General features: G+C 32.6%; 1 protein-coding gene across 5 annotated transcripts in view; it reads left to right on the plus strand.

Moving 5' to 3' along the window:
* Positions 1-22,312, plus strand: part of ine (solute carrier family 6 member inebriated) — a 109,693-nt gene that overhangs the window by 60,582 nt on the left and 26,799 nt on the right. For all 5 annotated transcript variants that reach the window (XM_075296164.1, XM_075296163.1, XM_075296165.1 and 2 more), the window contains one exon: positions 21,114-21,298. In XM_075296164.1, coding sequence (XP_075152279.1) covers positions 21,114-21,298 — 185 coding nt within the window. The remainder of the gene's footprint in view (positions 1-21,113; positions 21,299-22,312) is intronic.

Consider the following 22,312-nt stretch of genomic DNA (forward strand, 5'->3'; position numbering starts at 1 on the left):
GAGAAAGAGTCTACTGAAGCTAATTATATAAAAACCTAAACCAACTCCAATGTATTGGATAAAAAACTATGAACAAAATGTGTGTGTGTATCTCACCATAAATTGTTATCATAATACTGGTAGTATACTAATAAAAAACTGTAATAATACCTGAAATGGTTCGGCAAGTAAAGGCTCGAAATGGTGCAGTGTTTGTAGTGATCACCAGATTTTCCTTGCGGATCCTCTTGGAGAAGGAAATTTCATCCGATCCGATTGAAATTTGATACGTTGTGTTACTACACTGAAAAAATATTGTCGTGAGGTCAAAGATTTCATGTCTTTAAAACACGAATACAAATTTTGCTTAGCATAGAAGACGCATTTCTCTAAAATAAAGTTATTTTCCTAGTCCAAACTAGAATCTGTTGGTATGCCCCCGGCTACCTGCAAGCTCTTACTGCGTGAGAAGGCTGTCATGATGGCAAATGTTCGATGGGAGAATTGTACAACCCTTACAATTACGACACCAAGCAAATATGGCCCCATTTAAACTTAAACCGCACACTAGATATGCTAGTGTTCTCGAGACGCCAGATATCACTCCTGATATCTGCTATAACGGGTCGCTGCCTGATAGGCGATTTTGCAAAAACTATTGGTGCGAAGTATAATGACTATTGTATGAGCTGTCATGATGGGGAGGAAAAGGAATCAATAAAACACCTCTTGTGTGAGTGTCCTGCATTTTGTGTAAGGCGTAAGCAAATTTTAGGAGCATATAGCTTCAGATTACTAGCGGACCTGGAAAACGTTAACTTAAGCAGTCTGCTAATGTTTTTGGAACAATCTGGTTGGTTCAACAGAAGAAAATAATCGAGAAGGTTCAAGGCCGTATTCAGGGGGGGGGGATGAGGGGGATCAAACCCCCCCGAAATGAATGAATATTTTTATATAAATAAATATATTTTTTTAGCTGCATAGAAAAATCTTATCGAAGATGTTGAAGAAAAGCTGGAGGTTTTATTTTGAAAAACGCTTACCTATAAAACTTGCACAAATCATAGAATACTAGTTGAAAAGCCCGTCAAACGACGGTCGAAAAAAACAAATTGTTTTTGTTCTCGCACCACAAATTTCATTTTTGGAAAATGTATTTCTGCTTTTTATTTCTGTTTGTTGTTCTTTTTGTGAACATGACTCGCTTTGTTTGGCCATAGCAACAACAACGAAACAGCCAAACACACATGTGTAAATGAAATGGCACAAAACCTGCGAAAAGAACCTGCCTAATTCAGCGATGGAAACACTTGGAGAGTGCAATAAAGAGATATTTCCAAACGTGCATATTCTTTTAAAAATTTTGGTCACTTTGCCAGTTACTCAGGGATGGAAAATACAATTTTTAAGAAAGTACAAAAAAGGTATTTTTTGAGCGGAAAGGTACTTTTTACTAAAATTCAACAAAAATTTCACTGGAAAATTATTGTCAAGAACTAAATTTTAAAGAAAATAAAATTTTGACAAAATTTTCTATATAAATAAAATTTTGCAAAAATTTTCTATAGAAATAAAATTTTGCAAAAAAAAATCTGTAGAAAAAAAATGTTGCAAAATTTTTTCTATAGAAATAAAATTTTGCAAAAATTTCCTATAGAAATAAAATTTTGACAAAATTTTCAATTGAAATAAATTTTTGACAAAATTTTCTATAAAAATAAAATTTTGCAAAAATTCTATATAGAAATAAAATTTTGACAACATTTTCTACCGAAATAAAAAATCGATAATATAGAATCACATTCTTTTTTCGACTAAAACATTCTTGAAGTTCAATAAAATCCGGTTTTTGACTATGTCTTTTACAAAATCGAGATTTTCTTCCCACATGAACATGTTTGTTTTGCAATATTTGTAAAAGACTATTAGCAAATAAGGTTGATAAAGACTTTCTCAAAATATTAAAATATTTTGTCAAAGATATTGTACCATAAATCTCATATCGACTCAAAAATGTCTACACAAAAGGTACTAAATCATTCGCGGGGGTACTACGTTACTGACCTTGGTGAAAAAGTATTGAAAAAAGTACTATAGTACTGCATTTTCCATCCCTGCAGTTACTACGTACTCATCCGAACTTTCATTTTCAACAATGAAGAGATTAAAGACGTATCTTAGAAATTCGACTAGCGAGAGTAGACTCAATGGATTGGCATTAATGTCGGTTCATCGCCGAATAAATGTGCCGACTGAAGAAGTAATTGATTTATTTGCTGCCCAAAAAGCCCGTCGGCTCAATTTAATATTATAAAACAAGTAAGGAAAGTCTAAAGTCGGGCGGGGCCGACTATATTATACCCTGCACCACTTTGTAGATCTAAATTTTCGATACCATATCACATCCGTCAAATGTGTTGGGGGGCTATATATAAAGGTTTGTCCCAAATACATACATTTAAATATCACTCGATCTGGACAGAATTTGATAGACTTCTACAAATCTATAGACTCAAAATTTAAGTCGGCGAATGTACTAGGGTGGAACACAATGTTAGTAAAAAATATGGGAAACATTTAAATCTGAAGCAATTTTAAGGAAACTTTGCAGAAGTTTATTTATGATTTATCGCTCGATATATATGTATTAGAAGTTTAGGAAAATTAGAGTAATTTTTACAACTTTTCGACTAAGCAGTGGCGATTTTACAAGGAAAATGTTGGTATTTTGACCATTTTTGTCGAAATCAGAAAAACATATATATGGGAGCTATATCTAAATCTGAACCGATTTCAACCAAATTTGGCACGCACAGCAACAATGCTAATTCTACTCGCTGTGCAAAATTTCAACTAAATCGGAGTTAAAAATTGGCCTCTGTGGTCATATGAGTGTAAATCGGGCGAAAGCGATATATGGGAGATATATCTAAATCTCAACCGATTTCAACCAAATTTGGCACGCATAGCAACAATGCTAACTCTACTCCCTGTGCAAAATTTCAACTAAATCGGAGTTAAAAATTTGCCTCTGTGGTCATATGAGTGTAAATCGGGCGAAAGCTATATATGGGAGATATATCCAAATCTGAACCGATTTCAACCAAATTTGGCACGCATAGTTACAATGTTAATTATACTCCCTATGCAAAATTTCAACTAAATCGGAGTTAAAAATTGGCCTCTGTGGGCAAATGAGTGTAAATCGGCCGAAAGCTATATATGGGAGCTATATCTAAATCTGAACCGATTTGGCTGATATTTTGCAAGTTTTTCGAGACCCATAAAATATTCGGATGAACGGAATTTGAGGAAGATCGGTTGATATACACGCCAATTATGACCAGATCGGTGAAAAATATATATGGCAGCTATATCTAAATCTGAACCGATTTTTTCCAAAATCAATAGGGATCGTCTTTGAGCCGCAACAGGACCCTATACCAAATTTTAGGACAATCGGACTAAAACTGCGAGCTGTACTTTGCACACAAAATACATCAACAGACAGACAGTCGGACGGACAGACAGACAGACAGACAGACGGACATCGCTAAATCGACTCAGAATTTAATTCTAAGCCGATCCGTATACTAAAAGGTTGGTCTATGATTACTCCTTCTTGGCGTTACATACAAATGCACAAAATTATTATACCCTGTACCACAGTAGTGGTGAAGGGTATAAATATTGTATACATACCTATGCATAAATAAAATTTTCTACACATGAGATTATATGAATATTTTTTTTTTAAGTTGAACCCCCCCCGAATTAAAATCCTGGCTACGGCCTTGAGAAGGTTCAACGGTTAAAACTAGAAGTGCCCATATGTAATAGGTACTTTTAGTTAATGTGGTATCACAATGGACTGAATAGTCTAAGTGAGCCTGAATCTTAATCGGGCTGCCACTTTAACCTAACCTAACCTAGTCCAAAAGTCGATAAACTTTTCAATGAAGTCGTATTGTCCTTATAATTAAGTGATTTGACTTAAAAATGGGTATCTTAACATGAAAGAAAAAATGTATAGGCTAAGGTCAACTTGACTTTAATAATTCAGAAAAATTCTTTAAATTTAATGAAATTGTCTTTAAATTTGTTGTCTTTTTGCATCTTGACTACAAAGCAAAAAATCGTTCAAATTAGGACATGTTTTTCAAAACTTTATTTTAAAGAAGTTTTTTACTTCAAACATAGCATAATTTCTACTGGAAGTCGAGTCCTAATTTGGAAAATAAAGTTGCCGTTAACTCGTTTTTAAAGGACTTTGATAGCATATGAAGAAAAAAAGCTGAGAAAGCGAAAAATTAAAATTTGCTTCCTAGAAGCAAGTACACAAAACCTAAATTTAAAAGAAAATAGTGTCTTAGAAGTATCCTTACTTGTATTCTCCGCTTCTTTGGCTCGGAATCAATACCAAATTTTTTAAAGTAAAGACAAAATCTTTGGAACCGAGTATGCTTTTTTTCAGTGTATATGCCCTCTAACACCCATGCAAAAATTGGTCCCTATGGATCCATAAATATGTATAGCCCCCATATACATAGATACTCAGTTTTTGCTTGCGGATCCTCTTGGAGTAGCGAATTTCATTCGATCCTTTGAAATATGGTACATGGTGTTAGTCTATGATCTTTAATAACCATGAAAAAATTGGTCCATATCGATACATAATTATATTTAGCTAACATATAAATCGATTTTACTTCTTGAGCCTCTTAGATAAGCAAATTTCATTTGATCCGGCTAAAATTTGGTATTTATCACTCAAAAATTGATCCATATCGCACTAAAAAAATTATTGTCGTGAGGCCAAAGATTTCATGTCCTTAAAATACGAGTTTGAATTTGGAAAATAAAGTTGTCGTTAACTCGTTTTTAAAGGACTTTGATATCATATAAAGAAAAAAGCTGAAAAAAACGAAAAATTAAAATTTGCTTCCTAGAAGCAAGTACACAAAACCCAAATTTAAAAGGGAATTGTGTCTTAAAAGTATCCTTACTTCTATTCTGCGCTTCTTTGGCTCGGAATCAATACCAAAATTGTTAAAGTAAAGACAAAATCTTTGGAACCGGGCATGCTTTTTTTTCAGTGCGGTTCCTAATTATATATAGCCCCTATATTAAACGACCCCCTATTCCGTGGTTAACTAAATTTAACTTATACATATATCTAAAATATTTTATGAACTAAATATTGGTATAAAGTTCAATGGCCGTACACATAAGTTCAATATGAACTAAAGCAAAAGAAAGCTTTCCTACGATTCCCAAAAATAGTAAGAGTGAACTACTGTATGGTTAAAATGGTCATAATTTGGCGCCAATGATTTTTGTCTTTACTTTTAGTTATTTTTTCTTCTATGAGAGGGTGTAATTTCGTGAAATGCAGTCAAAATGTACAAATGTACAACGCTTTGCAGAAATCTCAAAAATTTGGATTACAATTTAGTTAAATTTTCACACGAGTTAGTTCATTCTTCCTATAAAACAGTTTACTTTTTTCTGTGTAGTATTTAGTTCAATTTTCGCACCAAGTAGTTCATTTTTTCATAAAACCGTTCACTTTTTTGTGCTGTTCCATCGACCGGCAAGGCGATGAACATTGTTTTCTTAGATTTGCAAGGAGTGATTCACAACGACTAATGCTAAATTTTACTTAAAAAACAAATATTTGTTTGTAATGAAATTTTATTTTTTTTGCGAAATTTTCCACAGCCCAATTTTTCCTTATCCTAGTACAGTTGGGAGCAAAACCGAGTGCATGTTGATCACTTCGGAGTATGCTTTGCTTAATAAAAAACGTATATTGAGTCCAATAGCTACAAAAATTATGTCATTTGTACTTTATTCTCTGACAAACAAAACTATACATACAGATAAATTATATACCTATGCTACTGCATTTATTAAAATAAAATACAAGTAAGCCTGAATCCAATTTTGCCCTTTGTACATAATACATTAAACTCTAATGTTTTAATATTTAGCCCATGGTTCTTTGTTTCTAATTGCAATTTTGGCTCGTCTTGACATATTGTCTTCTAAGTTTTTATTATTTCTTTTGGAAAATCGGACTAATTGCTCTTTGGGGCAATACCAAGTGTCTTTTCACCAGAGACAATAAATTCTCAATGGGATTGAAATCGGGGCTTTTTGGTGGCCTTTTGAGCATTTGAGAATTGTGCCCCGACAACGATTTCTTTACTATTTCGTAAGTATGCTTGGGTTTGCCGTCTTGTTGAAGAAGAACTCGACCCACAAGGTATTCGCAAACCTCCCCAATCTCAGGCAATCATGATTCCTTATCATCAACCAGCGACCCCTCCATGTTTAACGGTTTGCTTGACGTGGTGTTTTTAGAGACTTTGTCGTTGCCAGGCCATTACCAGTGATATTCGGAGGCCGTTACCAGTAACGTTCTTTTGCAGCGGATAAAAATCTGTTTATTTTTGTTTCATCTTAACGTATAACTTATTTCCAGTCATCAACGGCCCAATCTTTGTGAGCCTAACCAGACATTTTCTATTTTATAAAGATAGCAAAAAGTAAAAACATGCACTCGATTTTGTTCCCCACTGTATGTTTCAAACATTTTATGAACTCAACGTAGATATAAAGTTCAATGACCGTAAGCACAAGAAAATGTTCGTACGATTTCCAAAAATAGTAAGAATGAACTACTGTATGGTTAAAATGGTCATGGTTTGGCGCCAATGATTTTATTTCTTTACTTTTAATTCATTTTTTTTTCTATAATATGGTGAAATTTCATAAAATGTTGTTAAAAGGCTTGCCAGGTCATTGCTTTTTCCTTGTTATAGGAACGCATTGTGGAAATATTAAATAGCGGAGTACAATTTAGTTCAATTTACTTTTTTCTATGTTGAGTACGATAAAAACTCTCACTGGGCTTAGGCCTTTTGGCGAAGAGCGGGTCCATGGTCGGACCGCCAGGGAGCCACCGTGGTGCAATGCTTAGCATGCCCGCCTTGCATATACAAGGTCGTGGGTTCGATTCCTGCTTCGACCGAAAACCAAAAAGTTTTTCAGCGGTGGATTATCCCACCTCAGTAATGCTGGTGACATTTCTGAGGGTCTCAAAACTTCTCTAAGCGGTTTCACTGCAATGTGGAACACCGTTCGGATCCATGGCCGGACGGCTACCAAATTGGAGATCGGTGTATAGAGAGTTTATGCGAAAGCATGAACCAATATAAACCATATTTGGCGTAGCTCTTAATAGATCTCAAATACCTGTAGATTTAAAATTTCAGGCAAAAAGAATAAAAAAAAGAAATTAATTGATCCAACTAATTTTTAATTGAAATGTCTTCAATCGCAGAAATGCTACACAGAAAACAATATTTTTGTCTTCAATCACGAAATTAATTGATAACATATCATCGCGCTTTATTAAATCTAATATTTGTTTTTCCAAACGAAAAATCGCTCCGCTCCGGGTTTTAAAGATATCGCTCCCGAATCCCCGATAGCAAGGTTAGGTAAGCTTAGGTATAGTGGCAGTCCGTTATTTCAGTCTGAACTGTGAACTTCTCTCTAACCACTGAATGCTGTCCGATTCAACGACAAAGGGCCTCCTTTTTGAATGAAATGAAATCACTTGAAGAAGCGTTGAAAAACTCAAAATTTGTCTCAATCATTACAAAACTTTTGACTTAAAGGGAACAAAACTTTTTGTCAAGCTATGGACTTTTCAACGTCACTGAAATTGAAAATGTAATAACTTTCTTCGTGAAGTACACTGAAAAAAATATTGTCGTGAGGCCAAAGATTTTATGTCCTTAAAGTGAATCGAATTAAAAATGGGTATCCTAAAATGAAAGAAAATTTTGTTTGATTAAGGCCAACTTGTCTTTAATAATTGTGAAAAATTCTTTAAAATTAATAAATATGTCTTTAAATTTGTTGCCTTTTTGCATCTTGACAACAAAGCCAAAAAGCGTTTACAAATAGGACGATTTTTACTTGAAACATAGCATATTTTCTACTTGAATTTAAGTCCACATTTAAGAATTGTATATGTCGTTAACACATTTTTAAAAGACTTTAATTGCACATGAAGAAAAAAACAGAAAAAAAGAATAAATTAAAATTTGCAACCTATTTAGAATCCAGTACGCAAAATTTAAATCTAAAAGCCAATTCTGTTTTTTTTTTCAGTGTACATACCACATTACATTTTTTAGATGACGAGAGACATTTTATTGGGCTGCAACTTTTTTGAATCATCGGGTATCACTCTCATTTATGTAGTCACGTGCAAAGTGTCTTGAGAAGGAGTGCATATATTTTCATATCTGCGAGATATATACAGTCTTTTCGATACAAATTTTACAAAAAAAGTAAAAATTAGTAGTAGCGAATATACAATGAAACCGATATTTTCATACCGTCAAATTTACAATGTTACTCTGTAGATGTTTTTTTTTTTAAATCAAAGTGTAGGTCGCATTTGTTGTCCGGTTTATTTAATTCACTTATAATCACTCACTGGTTCGATTTATTGACTTGTACTTTTATCGACCTGTACTTTGATTATAAGAATACAGGAACTGACAAGACCTTGACATTTGTGCGGGAAGTGGTCTTGGTTCTTTTTAAACACCGCTCTTTTTCCAAAAGTTGCGTCTATGTATGAGATTCTTTTATACAAACACCCAGAGAAGGAATATGATCACCTCAAACATGTTTTAAGAGCAAAATGTTATTTTTGGGTGGTGACCATGTAACATGGTTTTCGCAACCATGTTATTTCCTCGGAAATCATGTATCTGATTTCGGCAAGCAGGTTATATTTGACGAGAAAATAACATTTTAGTGACAAACATGTTACATGGTCACCATACAAAAATAACATTTTGCTCTTGAAACATGTTTGAGGTGATCATATTCCTTCTCTGCGTGAAATTTCAAGACTTTCGGTTTAACGGTTCCTAAGATAAAGATTTTTGTTATTATTTATTTATTTATTACTTAAATAGTACACTGTCCTATTAATTTTTCAAACTTCCCCAATTAACAGTATCGCAACATAAAACCATTCTAACCATGTCACAAAATATCACTATTTATGATGTTAAAGGGTCATATTTTATGAGTAGTATGATACTACATGTGACGTACAGTAGCTCTAACAAAACACGTTTTTAATAAATCTTTAACGTCAAACCCAAACGAATTTATTTTTTAGATTTGGATAGTAAATCAATGTGATGGGGGTGTCGGTTTTAATCTAATGATTTATCTAATGATGTGCATTTAATTGTTGACAATACAATATTTCTCTGTATGAATGATTTTTTATTGTTGTTGTTGTTGTTTCCCCTTTTTGTATCGTCAACGTATAAATAAACGTGTTTATTTGCAATTATTTTCTTTTTTTATTTAATACAGTTGTTTGGGTTACTGTAATGTCTGCTAACAATTAGATTTTATTAGGTACCCAAACGAACAAATGTTCTCCTATTCACCCGTTGTTTTCTACACTGAAAAAAAGCATGCCCTGTTCCAAAGATTTTGTCTTTACTCTAAAAATTTTGGTATTGATTCCGATCTAAAGAAGCGGGAATACAAGTAAGGATACTTTTAAGATATAATTCTCTTTTAAATTTGGGTTTTGTGTTCTTGCTTCTAAGAAGCATATTTTAATTTTTCGCTTTTTTAGCTTTTTTTCTTCATATGCTATCAAATTCCTTTAAAAACGAGTTAACTACAACTTTATTTTCCAAATTAAGACTCAGCTTCCAGTAGAAATTATGCTATGTTTTAAGGTAAAAACGCCTTTAAAATAAAGTGTTGAAAACCATGTCCTATATTTGAAAGATTTTTTGCTTGTTAGTCAAGATGCACAAAGACAACAAATTTAAAGACAATTTCATTAAATTTAAAGAATTTTTCTGAATTATTAGAGTCAGGTTGACCTTAGCCCAAACATTTTTTCTTTCATGTTATGTTACCCATTTTTAAGTGAAATCACTTAATTATAAGGACAATACGACTTCATTGAAAAGTTTATCGACTTTTGGACAAGGAAAAAAACTTTATATTAGAGAAATGCGTCTTATATGCTAAGCAAAATTTGCATTCGTATTTTAAAGACATGAAATCTTCACGACAATATTTTGTTCAGTGTATATAACGTGGGCATTATTTTGAACTAGCATTTTCAAATATAGATTTAATCAAATACACGGTTGTAAACGGCTAAGGGACGGCAATTCGGTTCAAAGTAGAAAGAACAATAAGCCCACATAAGACTGAGTTATAGTAAAATGTTTCCCTGGATTTTTTTCATTAAAAAGATAACAAATTAAAAAGGTTTAACATTTAAGACACATTATTCCTTTAGCATTGAGCTTAACTTACACTCAAAAACTGTTTACTTGGGTCCAATGATTTTGAACTTTTCTTTAAGGATTCAGAATTAAAATTACAGAAAATCAGATTTAATAACTGACGTCTTGACAAAACGGAGTGGAAAATGCCCAGGAGTTGTTACCGAATTTGATGTTCTCCGATAGGAAGCGATTCCATACTGAGCAGTTTGTGAACAAACAAAGTGATCGGGCTTACTTGCTAAAGAGAACAGCTGAAAATATAAACCTTCGATTGCCCACCAGAGTTCAAGCGCCGCCGATGGAAATGGGGTGAGCCGCTGTAACGACCAATGGTCGCCCCGCTCGTATTCAACAACTGTGGGGTAAAAATAGAAATCAATCTGCCAAATATTATTGGGAAAATGACCTGGACAGATAAAAATTTCGTGTGTATGGAAAAAATATTGTATAATATTGTCCTGATTTTTTCGCTGGTCACTACATCATATAACATCCCAACAAAAAAATTTGGAAGTTCTTCCAAAGGCACAACTTTAAAAGCACTTCCAGAAGATGCGCTCCCAATGATGTTCTTTTTTTTAACTACCCAGGAAGTTCTTTTAATTCAATTTTTTATAACTTGGTTTTTTCATACTCTTACGGCCATTTTCTTGTAGCTCCGTTAGGCTTTAACTGCCAGTTAGCTGAAAGTACATTGCAAATATCTTCTCTCCGGTTAACTTTTACTGAAAAATTTTCGTCAGTTAAGTTCCTAACTGGCCTATGGAATATAAAGCCAAGATGACAGCTTCGTCCAAAATACGGTTTAAAAGTTGTTTAGTTAACGGAACACTAACGGAGCTTTATGAAAATGGGGGTTAATGGGTAATTTTAACTTTTTTGTTTTAAATAGGTTAAAACCAGAGTAAGAATTCATAAAATGGTACAAATCATTTAAAGTTTGTCGAGTAAAATTCTAAATCCAATCTGAAAAAATTGTGAATTTTTGAAAATATTTGAGGTCAAACGTTTCCAACAAGCGTTAGAATTCATTAAAAATTATAAAAAATCATAAAAATTATTTATTTGGCAAAATATCACATAATTTTTTAATTTACATCCAAAACATTGAATTCGGGTCACACCTAAAGAAGTGATGCAAATTCAGTGCCACCGGCTGTTGAAATGGTGGACTTCCGTCCTATGACAAGCCAATATTAAATTCATCGCTCCTGCGTCAATTTTGCACCACTTCCGGATCCAAAAAGAGCATTTTCATTACTTTTTTGACGACGCTTTTTTTGCTGGGATACCACTGCCTATTCACAGTTGTTGGTTTTAGTCCCCACTTTCCTATTATGACGAGCACAAGGCCACTTGTTTAATATTGAGCTATATACTTTTTATATCAACATTCCAAAGTGATATTTTTGGTTCACTCAAAGAACTTTATTGTTCATAACATTAAAATTTTAGAAAGGTTTATTTTAAATTAAGTCTACAACTAAAAATTATTACGAGTCATAATTTACACCCATGCTAATACACATTCGAACAACTTTATATGTGCGCACGAATGATGTAACTAATGGCAACATGTAACTAATTAAATTAATAATTTGATTTATGCGTATATAAATACGATAAAGTATGATTTAATTAGGCCATAAAACACAGTAGCATTTATTCAAACATATGAATGAATTGACGTCAAATTATGATGTTGCGATTCGATGAGTTTCAAATAATGAAATACAACTTTAATTGTTCATGGTGTGAAAAATGTGCACCATTTTCGAAGTGATATGTAAATCTACACAGTGTTACAAAATTTTATCAACTTTTTGTTTTTTTGAAAATTATTTCAAATTCCAAATTTAATTAGCATACGATGGCAGTTCGGAAACTTCTTAGCCTAGCACAAAAAGCGCGCTATAAACAGAAAAAATTTAAGTGTTTTGGAAACTTCCATCTCTGTTATGAACACATGTTAAATTTTGTTTCGATCTGGCAACTCCTTCATATAGAAACAGGTGTTCAAACACGACGCATCCGCAATTTTTTTACAATGGAAAATTAGAAATGCGTGCCGTCATTAAATATTTACACAAAAAAGGTTTATCGGGACAAGAAATTCATAATGATATGGTGAATGTGGGTGAAAGTGTTCCTTCATATACAACAGTAAAAAATTGGGTTGCTGAATTTAAACGTGGTCGTACAAGCATTGAAGATGAACCACGTAGGGGACGTCCAAAAACAGCAACAACAACAACAGAGCTTGTAGCCAAAGTGCATGATATGGTATTAAATGATCGACGAATAAAAGTGCGTGAAATTGCTAATATCATGGGCATCTCCAATGATCGTGTCCATTTAATTTTGCATGAAGAACTACAGATGAAAAAGCTTTCTGCAAGATGGGTGCCGCATTTGTTAACAGTCGATCAAAAACGCATAAGAGTGAACATTTCTCAAGCTTGTTTGGAGCGTTTTAAGCGAAATAAAATTGATTTGAAGCATCGTTTCATAACTGTTGATGAGACATGGATCCTCCACAATACTCCAGAGACAAAAGAACAATCCAAACAATGGACTGAAGCTGGAGAAAGTGTCCCAAAGAAGGCAAAATCAATTCAATCGGCTGGTAAGATTATGGCAACGGTTTTTTGGGACTTCATAGGTATTTTATTGATTGACTATCGGCAAAAGGGTAAAACAATAAATTCAGAGTACTATTGCAACCTTTTGGATCAATTAAATGTACAAATTCGAGAAAAACGTCCTGGCTTACAACACAAAATTTTTTTTTCATCAAGACAACGCACCCGCGCACAAGAGTGTTTTAACAATGGCTAAAATCAACTAATTAAAGTACGAGTTGCTTGACTACTCACCTTATTCTCCTGATTCAGCTCCCAGTGACTTTTATTTGTTCCCAAATCTAAAAAAATTCCTTGCTGGCAAGCGTTTTACCTCAAATGAAGATGCAATTACAGTTGTAAACCACTATTTTGAAGACCTTGAGGAAAACTATTTTAATCAAGGGATAGAATTGCTAGAAAAGCGTTGGACTAAGTGTATTGATGTTTCAGGAGATAATATTGAAAAATAAAAATAGTTTTGAAAAACTAACTATTCTCTTTCATTGATAGGCTAAGAAGTTTCCGAACCGCCCTCGTATTTCTATTTTGTGAATAGCATACTACACAACATACAGTTGGCAAAAGCATACACTCAAAACACAATATATTTGGATCCAAAGATTTTGGATCCTTTAAGGATTTTGGTATGGATTCCGTACCAAAAATTTTGCTTCTTTTAAATAAAAACCTCTTTTAGGGATTTATTATCTTTAAATATAGGTTCCAAAAAATTAAAGTTAGAATAAACAAGTATATACGGCCGTAAGTTCGGCCAGGCCGAAGCTTATGTACCCTCCATCATGGATTGCGTAGAAACTAAACACTGCCATCCAGAATCGAATTACTTTTGACAAAATTTTCTATAGAAATAAAATCTTGGTAGATTATTTTGGCTCGAGTGGCAACCATGATTATGAACCGAATAAAATTTGAACAAAATCTTCTATAGAAATAAAATTTTGACAAAATTTTCTATAGAAATAAAATTTTGACAATGATGAAAATTTTATTATGAACCGAATAAAATTTTAACAAAATTTTCTCTAGAAATAAAATTTTGACAAAATTTTCTATAGAAATAAAATTTTGGTAGATTATTTTTGGCTCTAGTGGCAACCATGATTATGAACCGATATGGACCAATTTTTGTGTGATTGGACCAATTTTGGTATGGTTGTTAGCGACCATATACTAACACCACGTTCCTAATTTGAACCGGATCGGATGAATTTTGCTCCTCCAAGAGGCTCCGGAGGTCAAATCTGGAGAACGTTTTATATGGGGGCTATATTAATTATGGACCGATATGGACCAATTCTGCCACGGTTGTTAAAGATCATATACTAACACCATGTTCCAAATTACAACCGGATTGGATGAAAATTGCTTCTCTTGGAAACTTCGCAAGCCAAATCTGGGGATCGGTTTATATGGGGGCTATATATAATTATGAACCGATGTGGACCAATTTTTGCATGGTTGTTAGAGACCATATACCAATATCATGTACCAAATTTCAGGCGGATCGGATGAAATTTGCTTCTCTTTGAGGCTCCGCAACCCAAATCTGGGGATCGGTTTATATGGGCGCTATATATAATTATGGACCGATGTGGACCAATTTTTGCACGGTTGTTAGAGACCATATACCAATACCATGTACCAAATTTCAGCCGGATCGGATGCAATTTGCTTCTCTTTGAGGCTTCGCAAGCCAAATCTGGAGATCGGTTTATATGGGGTCTATATATAATTATGGACCGATGTGGACCAATTTTTGCATGGTTATTAGAGACCATATACCAACATCATGTACCAAATTTCAGCCGGATCGGATGCAATTTGCTTCTCTTTGAGGCTCCGCAAGCCAAATCTGGGGATCGGTTTATATGGGGGCTATATATAATTATGGACCGATGTGGACCAATTTTTGCATGGTTGCTATAGACCATATACCAACACCATATACCAAATTTCAGCCGGATCGGATGAAATATGCTTCTGTTAGAGGCTCCACAAGCCAAATCTGAGGGTCCCTTTATATGGGGGCTATACGTAAAAGTGGACCGATATGGCCCATTTTCAATACCATCCGACCTACATCGATAACAACTACTTGTGCCAAGTTTCAAGTCGATAGCTTGTTTCGTTCGGAAGTTAGCGTGATTTCAACAGACGGACGGACGGACATGCTTAGATCGACTCAGAATTTCACCACGACCCAGAATATATATACTTTATGGGGTCTTAGAGCAATATTTCGATGTGTTACAAACGGAATGACAAAGTTAATATACCCCCATCCTACACGCTCACAAAAAATCGCTTCTGTAACATATACTCCCAAACATATTTTGCTTCAAGCATATACATTTTTGGGTATTGCCCAAACATTTATATGTTTGATCTCTTCCAATATATAATATGTTTGAAAGCATATTAGTCTAAACAATATATGTTTGGGTAGTGTAAGTTCCAAACATTTTGTATTTTTGCATCCAAATTCAATAATGTTGTCTTCCAAAAAACAATATGTTATTATGTGAACATATAATATGTTTGGAAGCATTTTGCACCCAAAAATATTATATGCTTAAAAAAAATTCTCCCAAACAATATTGTGCTCAAAATTTTATTTATTTATTTATATATTTACAATCATAATGAATTATGAAAATGAAATAATTCGTTATGATATATTACCTGAAAAACAGGTAATATAGGTGCTAACAACATAGGTTTTCGACCTGAATGCTCAAAATGTTGTTTCTGCCCAATTGTATATTCCCCCCATCTTTCTCACTTCCACGAGATTTTTTAGTTCTTAGCACCTTTTTCTGTAATACAAACATTGTAGAAGAAATTATTCAATTGTATGATTTTTTTTTTATTTTAATTTTACCTTTTGCCGGACGGGGATTCGAACAGCGGACCACACAGTTTGTAAGGATCAAAGAAGTAGCTGATCAATTGCCCAAGGAAAAATAAAATGTTAATTTTGTAATAACAAGCAAGAACCACCAACTTAATTCAATATCGCTCCCTGTTAAATAGCGCTCCAAGCTACTAAACACATATATGTTTATAGGCTATTTCTAAATTAATATATGTTTGCATCCAAGCATATTATATTTACAAACATTTTATGTCCCAAACATAATATGTTCTAACATATTAACATATATGTCCCAAACATGTTATGCTAGTTTATGAACATTATATGCTTGCATTCAAAAATATTGTGTTTAAAAATTTGTGTTCCAAACATATAATGTTTATAGCCAAACATATGAAAAACAGCCTTTTTCATCCGTGTATGATGGAGGGTATAATAATATACCCCCATCCTATGATGGAGGGTATAATAATATACCCCCATCCTATGATGGAGGGTATAAAAATGTCAGTTTCAAAATGCCAATTAAAACAGATACTACAAAGTAAAAAATATTTACTTAATTTCGAAAAAACATTAGCATTTATTTGAATTTTTTTGTTAAGGTGTTGAAATTCACTTTATTTTCGCGATTACTTTTCCTGAAATAATCAAAACTATACATGAAAACAAACATATTCCTGTAGTCTTGCGGAAATCTAGTGGAAGAAGAAACTGCGCATCAATTGACTTACATAGTACTGACTCGACAATGTCGTGTCACGTGCACACCTCTAGTACTGACCTTAATCCTAAAAATCAATACCTTAAAATTATTTCTTTAAATCAAAAATGTTTTTTCTATACTATAAAAATGTGACTTACTTCAAAAACAAACGAATTTAACGGATAGACGCAAATTTCAAAGATTCGGTTGAAGAATCTAATTTTTAAAGCAAATATTATGAACGTTCTTTTAATAAAAATTTCTATTTTATTTTAAATAAATTTGTCCTTAATATTGAGTAAATTGTATAATAATCACAAGAGTTGTGTACTTACACTCTGGGCTATTTTTCATAAGTTTGGGAGTACAAATTATATGTTTGGAACTCAACACAATATTTTTAAGTGCACGCATATAATGTCCATAAACTAGCATGGCATGTTTGGGACATATATGTTAATATGTTAGAACATATTATGTTTGGGACATCAAATGTTTGTAAATATAATATGCGTAGATGCAAACATATATTAATTTAGAAATAGCCTATAAACATATATGTGTTTAGAAAGAGAGACCTAAAGAGCATGCTGCATGTAAAATAATGGAAGTAACCAATTGGCAGCTTAAAAATATATACAAACAAAGAAAATTTCATTAAAATTTTTTTTCTAGCAGTGTATGCCCTAAGGTGAAACATAATATGTTTGAACAATACAAACAATATTTTGTTTGGACCAATCCTGAAAATATATATGCTTGAAGCAAAATGTGTTTGGGGTATATGTTACAGAAGCGATTTTTTTTTTAATATTGTCCTGAGGTCAAAGATTTCATGTCTTTAAAATACGAATGCAAATTTTGCTTAGCATAAAAGACGTATTTCTCTAATATAAAGTTTTTTCCTTGTCCAAAAGTCGATAAACTTTTCAATGAAGTCGTATTGTCCTTATAATTAAGTGATTTCACTTAAAAATGGGTATCAGATATCAAATATCACTCCTGATATCTGCTATAACGGGTCGCTGCCTGATAGGCGATTTCGCAAAATCTATAGGCGCGAAGTATAATGACTATTGTATGAGCTGTCATGATGCGGAGGAAAAGGAATCAATTAAACACCTCTTGTGTGAGTGTCCTGCATTTTGTGTAAAGCGCAAGCAACTTTTAGGAGCATATAGCTTCAGATTACAGGCGGATCTGCACCCTCACAAAAAATCGCTTCTGTAACATATACTCCCAAACATATTTTGCTTCAAGCATATACATTTTTGGGTATTGCCCAAACATTTATATGTTTGATCTCTTCCAATATATAATATGTTTGAAAGCATATTGGTCTAAACAATATATGTTTGGGTAGTCTAAGTTCCAAACATTTTGTATTTTTGCATCCAAATTCAATAATGTTGTCTTCCAAAAAACAATATGTTATTATGTGAACATGTTATGCTAGTTTATGAACATTATATGCTTGCACTCAAAAATATTGTGTTTAAAAATTTGTGTTCCAAACATATAATGTTTATAGCCAAACATATGAAAAACAGTCTTTTTCATCCGTGTATATAAATAAATAAATAAAATTTTAAGCACAATATTGTTTGGGAGAATTTTTTTTAAGCATATAATATTTTTGGGTGCAAAATGCTTCCAAACATATTATATGTTCACATAATAACATATTGTTTTTTGGAAGACAACATTATTGAATTTGGATGCAAAAATACAAAATGTTTGGAACTGAGACTACCCAAACATATATTGTTTAGACTAATATGCTTTCAAACATATTATATATTGGAAGAGATCAAACATATAAATGTTTGGGCAATACCCAAAAATGTATATGCTTGAAGCAAAATATGTTTGGGAGTATATGTTACAGAAGCGATTTTTTGTAAGGGTGTAGCACCTTTTTCTGTAATACAAACATTGTAGAAGAAATTATTCAATTTTATGATTTTTTTTTATTTTAATTTTACCTTTTGCCGGACGGGGATTCGAACAGCGGACCACACAGTTTGTAAGGATCAAAGAAGTAGCTGATCAATTGCCCAAGGAAAAATAAAAAATGTTAATTTTGTAATAACAAGCAACAACCACCAACTTAATTCAATATCGCTCCCTGTTAAATAGCGCTCCAAGCTACTAAACACATATATGTTTATAGGCTATTTCTAAATTAATATATGTTTGCATCCAAGCATATTATATTTACAAACATTTTATGTCCCAAACACAATATGTTCTAACATATTAACATATATGTCCCAAACATGTTATGCTAGTTTATGAACATTATATGCTTGCACTCAAAAATATTGTGTTTAAAAATTTGTGTTCCAAACATATAATGTTTGTAGCCAAACATATGAAAAACAGTCTTTTTCATCCGTGTGGAAAACGTTAACTTAAGCAGTCTGCTAATGTTTTTGGAACAATCTGGTTGGTTCAACAAAGAAAAATAATCAAGAAGGTTCAGCGGTTAAAACTAGAAGTGTCCATATGTAATAGGTACTTTTAGTTAATGTGGTATCACAATGGACTGAATAGTCTAAGTGAGCCTGAATCTTAATCGGGCTGCCACTTTAACCTAACCTAACCTAAGTATCATAACATGAAAGAACAAATGTTTGGGCTAAGGTCAACTTGACTATAATTATTTAGAAAAATTCTTTAAATTTAATGAAATTGTCTTTAAATTTGTTGCCTTTTTGCATCTTGACTACAAACCAAAAAATCGTAAAATAAAGTGTTGACACGTTTTTCAACACTTTATTTTAAAGACGTTTCTTACTTGAAACATAGCATAATTTCTACTGGAAGTCGAGTCTTAATTTTGAAAATAAAGTTGTCGTTAACTCGTTTTTAAAGGACTTTGATAGCATATGAAGAAAAAATCTGAAAAAGCGAATAATAAAAATTTGCTTCCTAGAAGCAAATACACACACTGCAAATTTAAAAGAGAATTGTTTCCTAAAAATATCCTTACTTGTACTCTGCAATTCTTTGGCTCGGAATCAATACCATATATACTGGCATTGTAGACCCACAAAAAAGTGTATATGATTTAGTTTTTATCGGTCCATTTGGTAAGGCCTCCATATAGACCGATTTCAGATCTTGAGGGTACAGAAGGTGCACTGACCATGAAAATTGCTTGAAACTGATTGTAAAATTTCCAGATTTTACTTCTCGTAATCATTTAAATAATTGATTTTAGATTTCAAATCAAGGCGTTATTTCATCAATTTCTTGCACACTTACAAGATATGTTTATGATTCCTCGAAAACTCAAACAAAAAGTGCTTCTTATAAATGCAGAATCTGATCTAGTCTTCATAGGTAACATCTTTATATTTATCTTCGGGAAGCGTACTGGTTGAACTGATCTGCTTGGAAAAATATCTGTCATCAAACCCTCCTGAAAATTTAAAAGGAAACTCTTATATTTGCATATACAGCAGTAAGTTCGGCCGGGCTGTTACATTTTACATTTCAATAATTTAAAATTCAGAATATATTAATTTGGTACGAAAACTATGATTTTTATATATTACATCAAAAGAACTTCTTATGAAGCGAAATTTAAGTCAGGCTCTAGAAGTGCATTTTTGGATATATATTAATATTAGGTGGGAATTCTATCTTTTAAGCATCCGGTTCATTTCACATTAGTTCCCAATAAAAAATTTGGAAGTTGTTCTAAAGGCATTAAAAACAATAAAAAAATATTTGTTGAAATTCGTTTCAACAAAATCATAAATTTTTTCCAACTTGTTATTGAATTGAATTTACTTGAATCACAATCCAATATAATGAATTTTAGTATTAATAATCATATTGAATTATTCGACTAAACTTTTGCGGAGATACACTACTAACTCGATACAGTCCACTTGAAGAATACCGCATTTGTTCAATATTTATTTGACAAAATATCACAAAATTGTTTACTTTACATCCAAAACACTGAATTCGGATCACAGCTTAAGAAGCGTTGCAACTTCAGTGCAACGGTTTTTGAAATGGTGGACATCCGTCCTATGACAAGCCATTGTTAAATTCATCATTCACTACTTTTTTGGCGACGCTTTTTTGCTGTTTTTTTTTCAGATGTTATACTATTTCACTATTTTAGCTTTCATTTTTAAAATTTTTTAAAAAATTGAAAAAATGAAACATTTTCTTTAAATTTTTAATTTTAGTTTTATAAAAGTTAAATTATTCATTATATACCTTAAAACAAACGGCGGGTATATATAACTCAAAAGAACTTTTTGTGAAGCAAAAAATAAGCACACGTTCTTAGATGTTCAGTAGAAGTAATGGCTTGGGAAGAACTACAAAATTGTTTTGCTGGGATATTATTTAATTAATTTGATAACTACAGCGTTTCAACTGTTTTGCCTAGGTTCAGACTCCATACGTTGTGCTTCAGATCAATGTATACATTTTTATATTAAAACCCATCCTATTGTTAATTTACCTACTTGTTTTATATAAAAAAAACTGGTATATTTACTATTCTTCCTCCACAGACTACCCGGCGTCGATGACGATGATGACGATAGCTATATGGATATGTCCGATGAATCGAACAATTTGAAACCCCGTCAACAGCATTGGGCCAACAAAATGCAATTCGTATTAGCCTGTATTGGTTATTCCGTGGGACTAGGCAACGTTTGGCGTTTTCCCTATATGTGCTATAAAAGTGGAGGAGGTAAGTGACGCTCCCTTTCCCACAAATGTAATTCGAGAAATATTTTCACATATGTAGATTGTTGCAAATGTTTCTAACAATAAACTGTGAAAAAATAACATTTGATAAGCTTAAGTATTTAAATACCGATTTCCTTTTTGCACAAAAACCAACAGCTGAGACTTAAATGAACAAAACTGTAATTACAACAATGAAGACCTATTCGATTGTCGCACAAGATAGCAACTAGCAATAGATTAATATACGAGGGCAAAGCTATGTAAGGACAATAAAGACTATTTTACTTTGAAACATGGTTTAATTAACACTTCGCGTTGCGTCTAAATTTAAAAATATTGTGGTTAACAGGTTTCTAAAGAATTTTATGGTAACAGTTTCCGGTGGTGAGGTATCTTAAATTGTTTTCTACACGGACGAAAAATACTGTTTTTCATATGGTTGGGTGTAAAAATTCTATGTTTGGAACTCAAATTGTTAGTGCATAAAGTTCATAAAATAATATAACATGTTTGCGACATTACATTTTCTTAAATATAATGTCTCTAGATTCAAACATATATTAATTTAGAAATTTTGTATGAACATATATATCTTTAGAAACGTCAAAGAGAAAGAGCATAGAGTAAATGATAAAGGTGGTGACAGAGATAGATAACGAAATACATGTAAAGATATGTAAAACTGCAAGTTTAACTACACCAGATATAAGTGTAGGTTTCTGTGTAAACGTTCATTATTGCTTATCAACTATTTTGTTTTACAAACATGTGTTTTATTTGTATTCCAAAACAACAATATTCCATATGGAGTTTATGTTAGTTAAAAACTTCAGATTAAATACCTTTACAACCGACTTTATTTCTTGATCGATCTATATAGAATAGTCTATAAATAGTTGGGAATCGGTATGAAACAATTTTCGCACGATTATAGTTCCAAAGTTCAATCAGATCGGATCAAATTTGTTCCTCCATGAGGATCCAAAGACACATATAATAGTGATCGATTTTTTGC

Source organism: Haematobia irritans, chromosome 2 (genome assembly GCF_050003625.1).
Source record: "Haematobia irritans isolate KBUSLIRL chromosome 2, ASM5000362v1, whole genome shotgun sequence".
NCBI lineage: Eukaryota > Metazoa > Arthropoda > Insecta > Diptera > Muscidae > Haematobia > Haematobia irritans.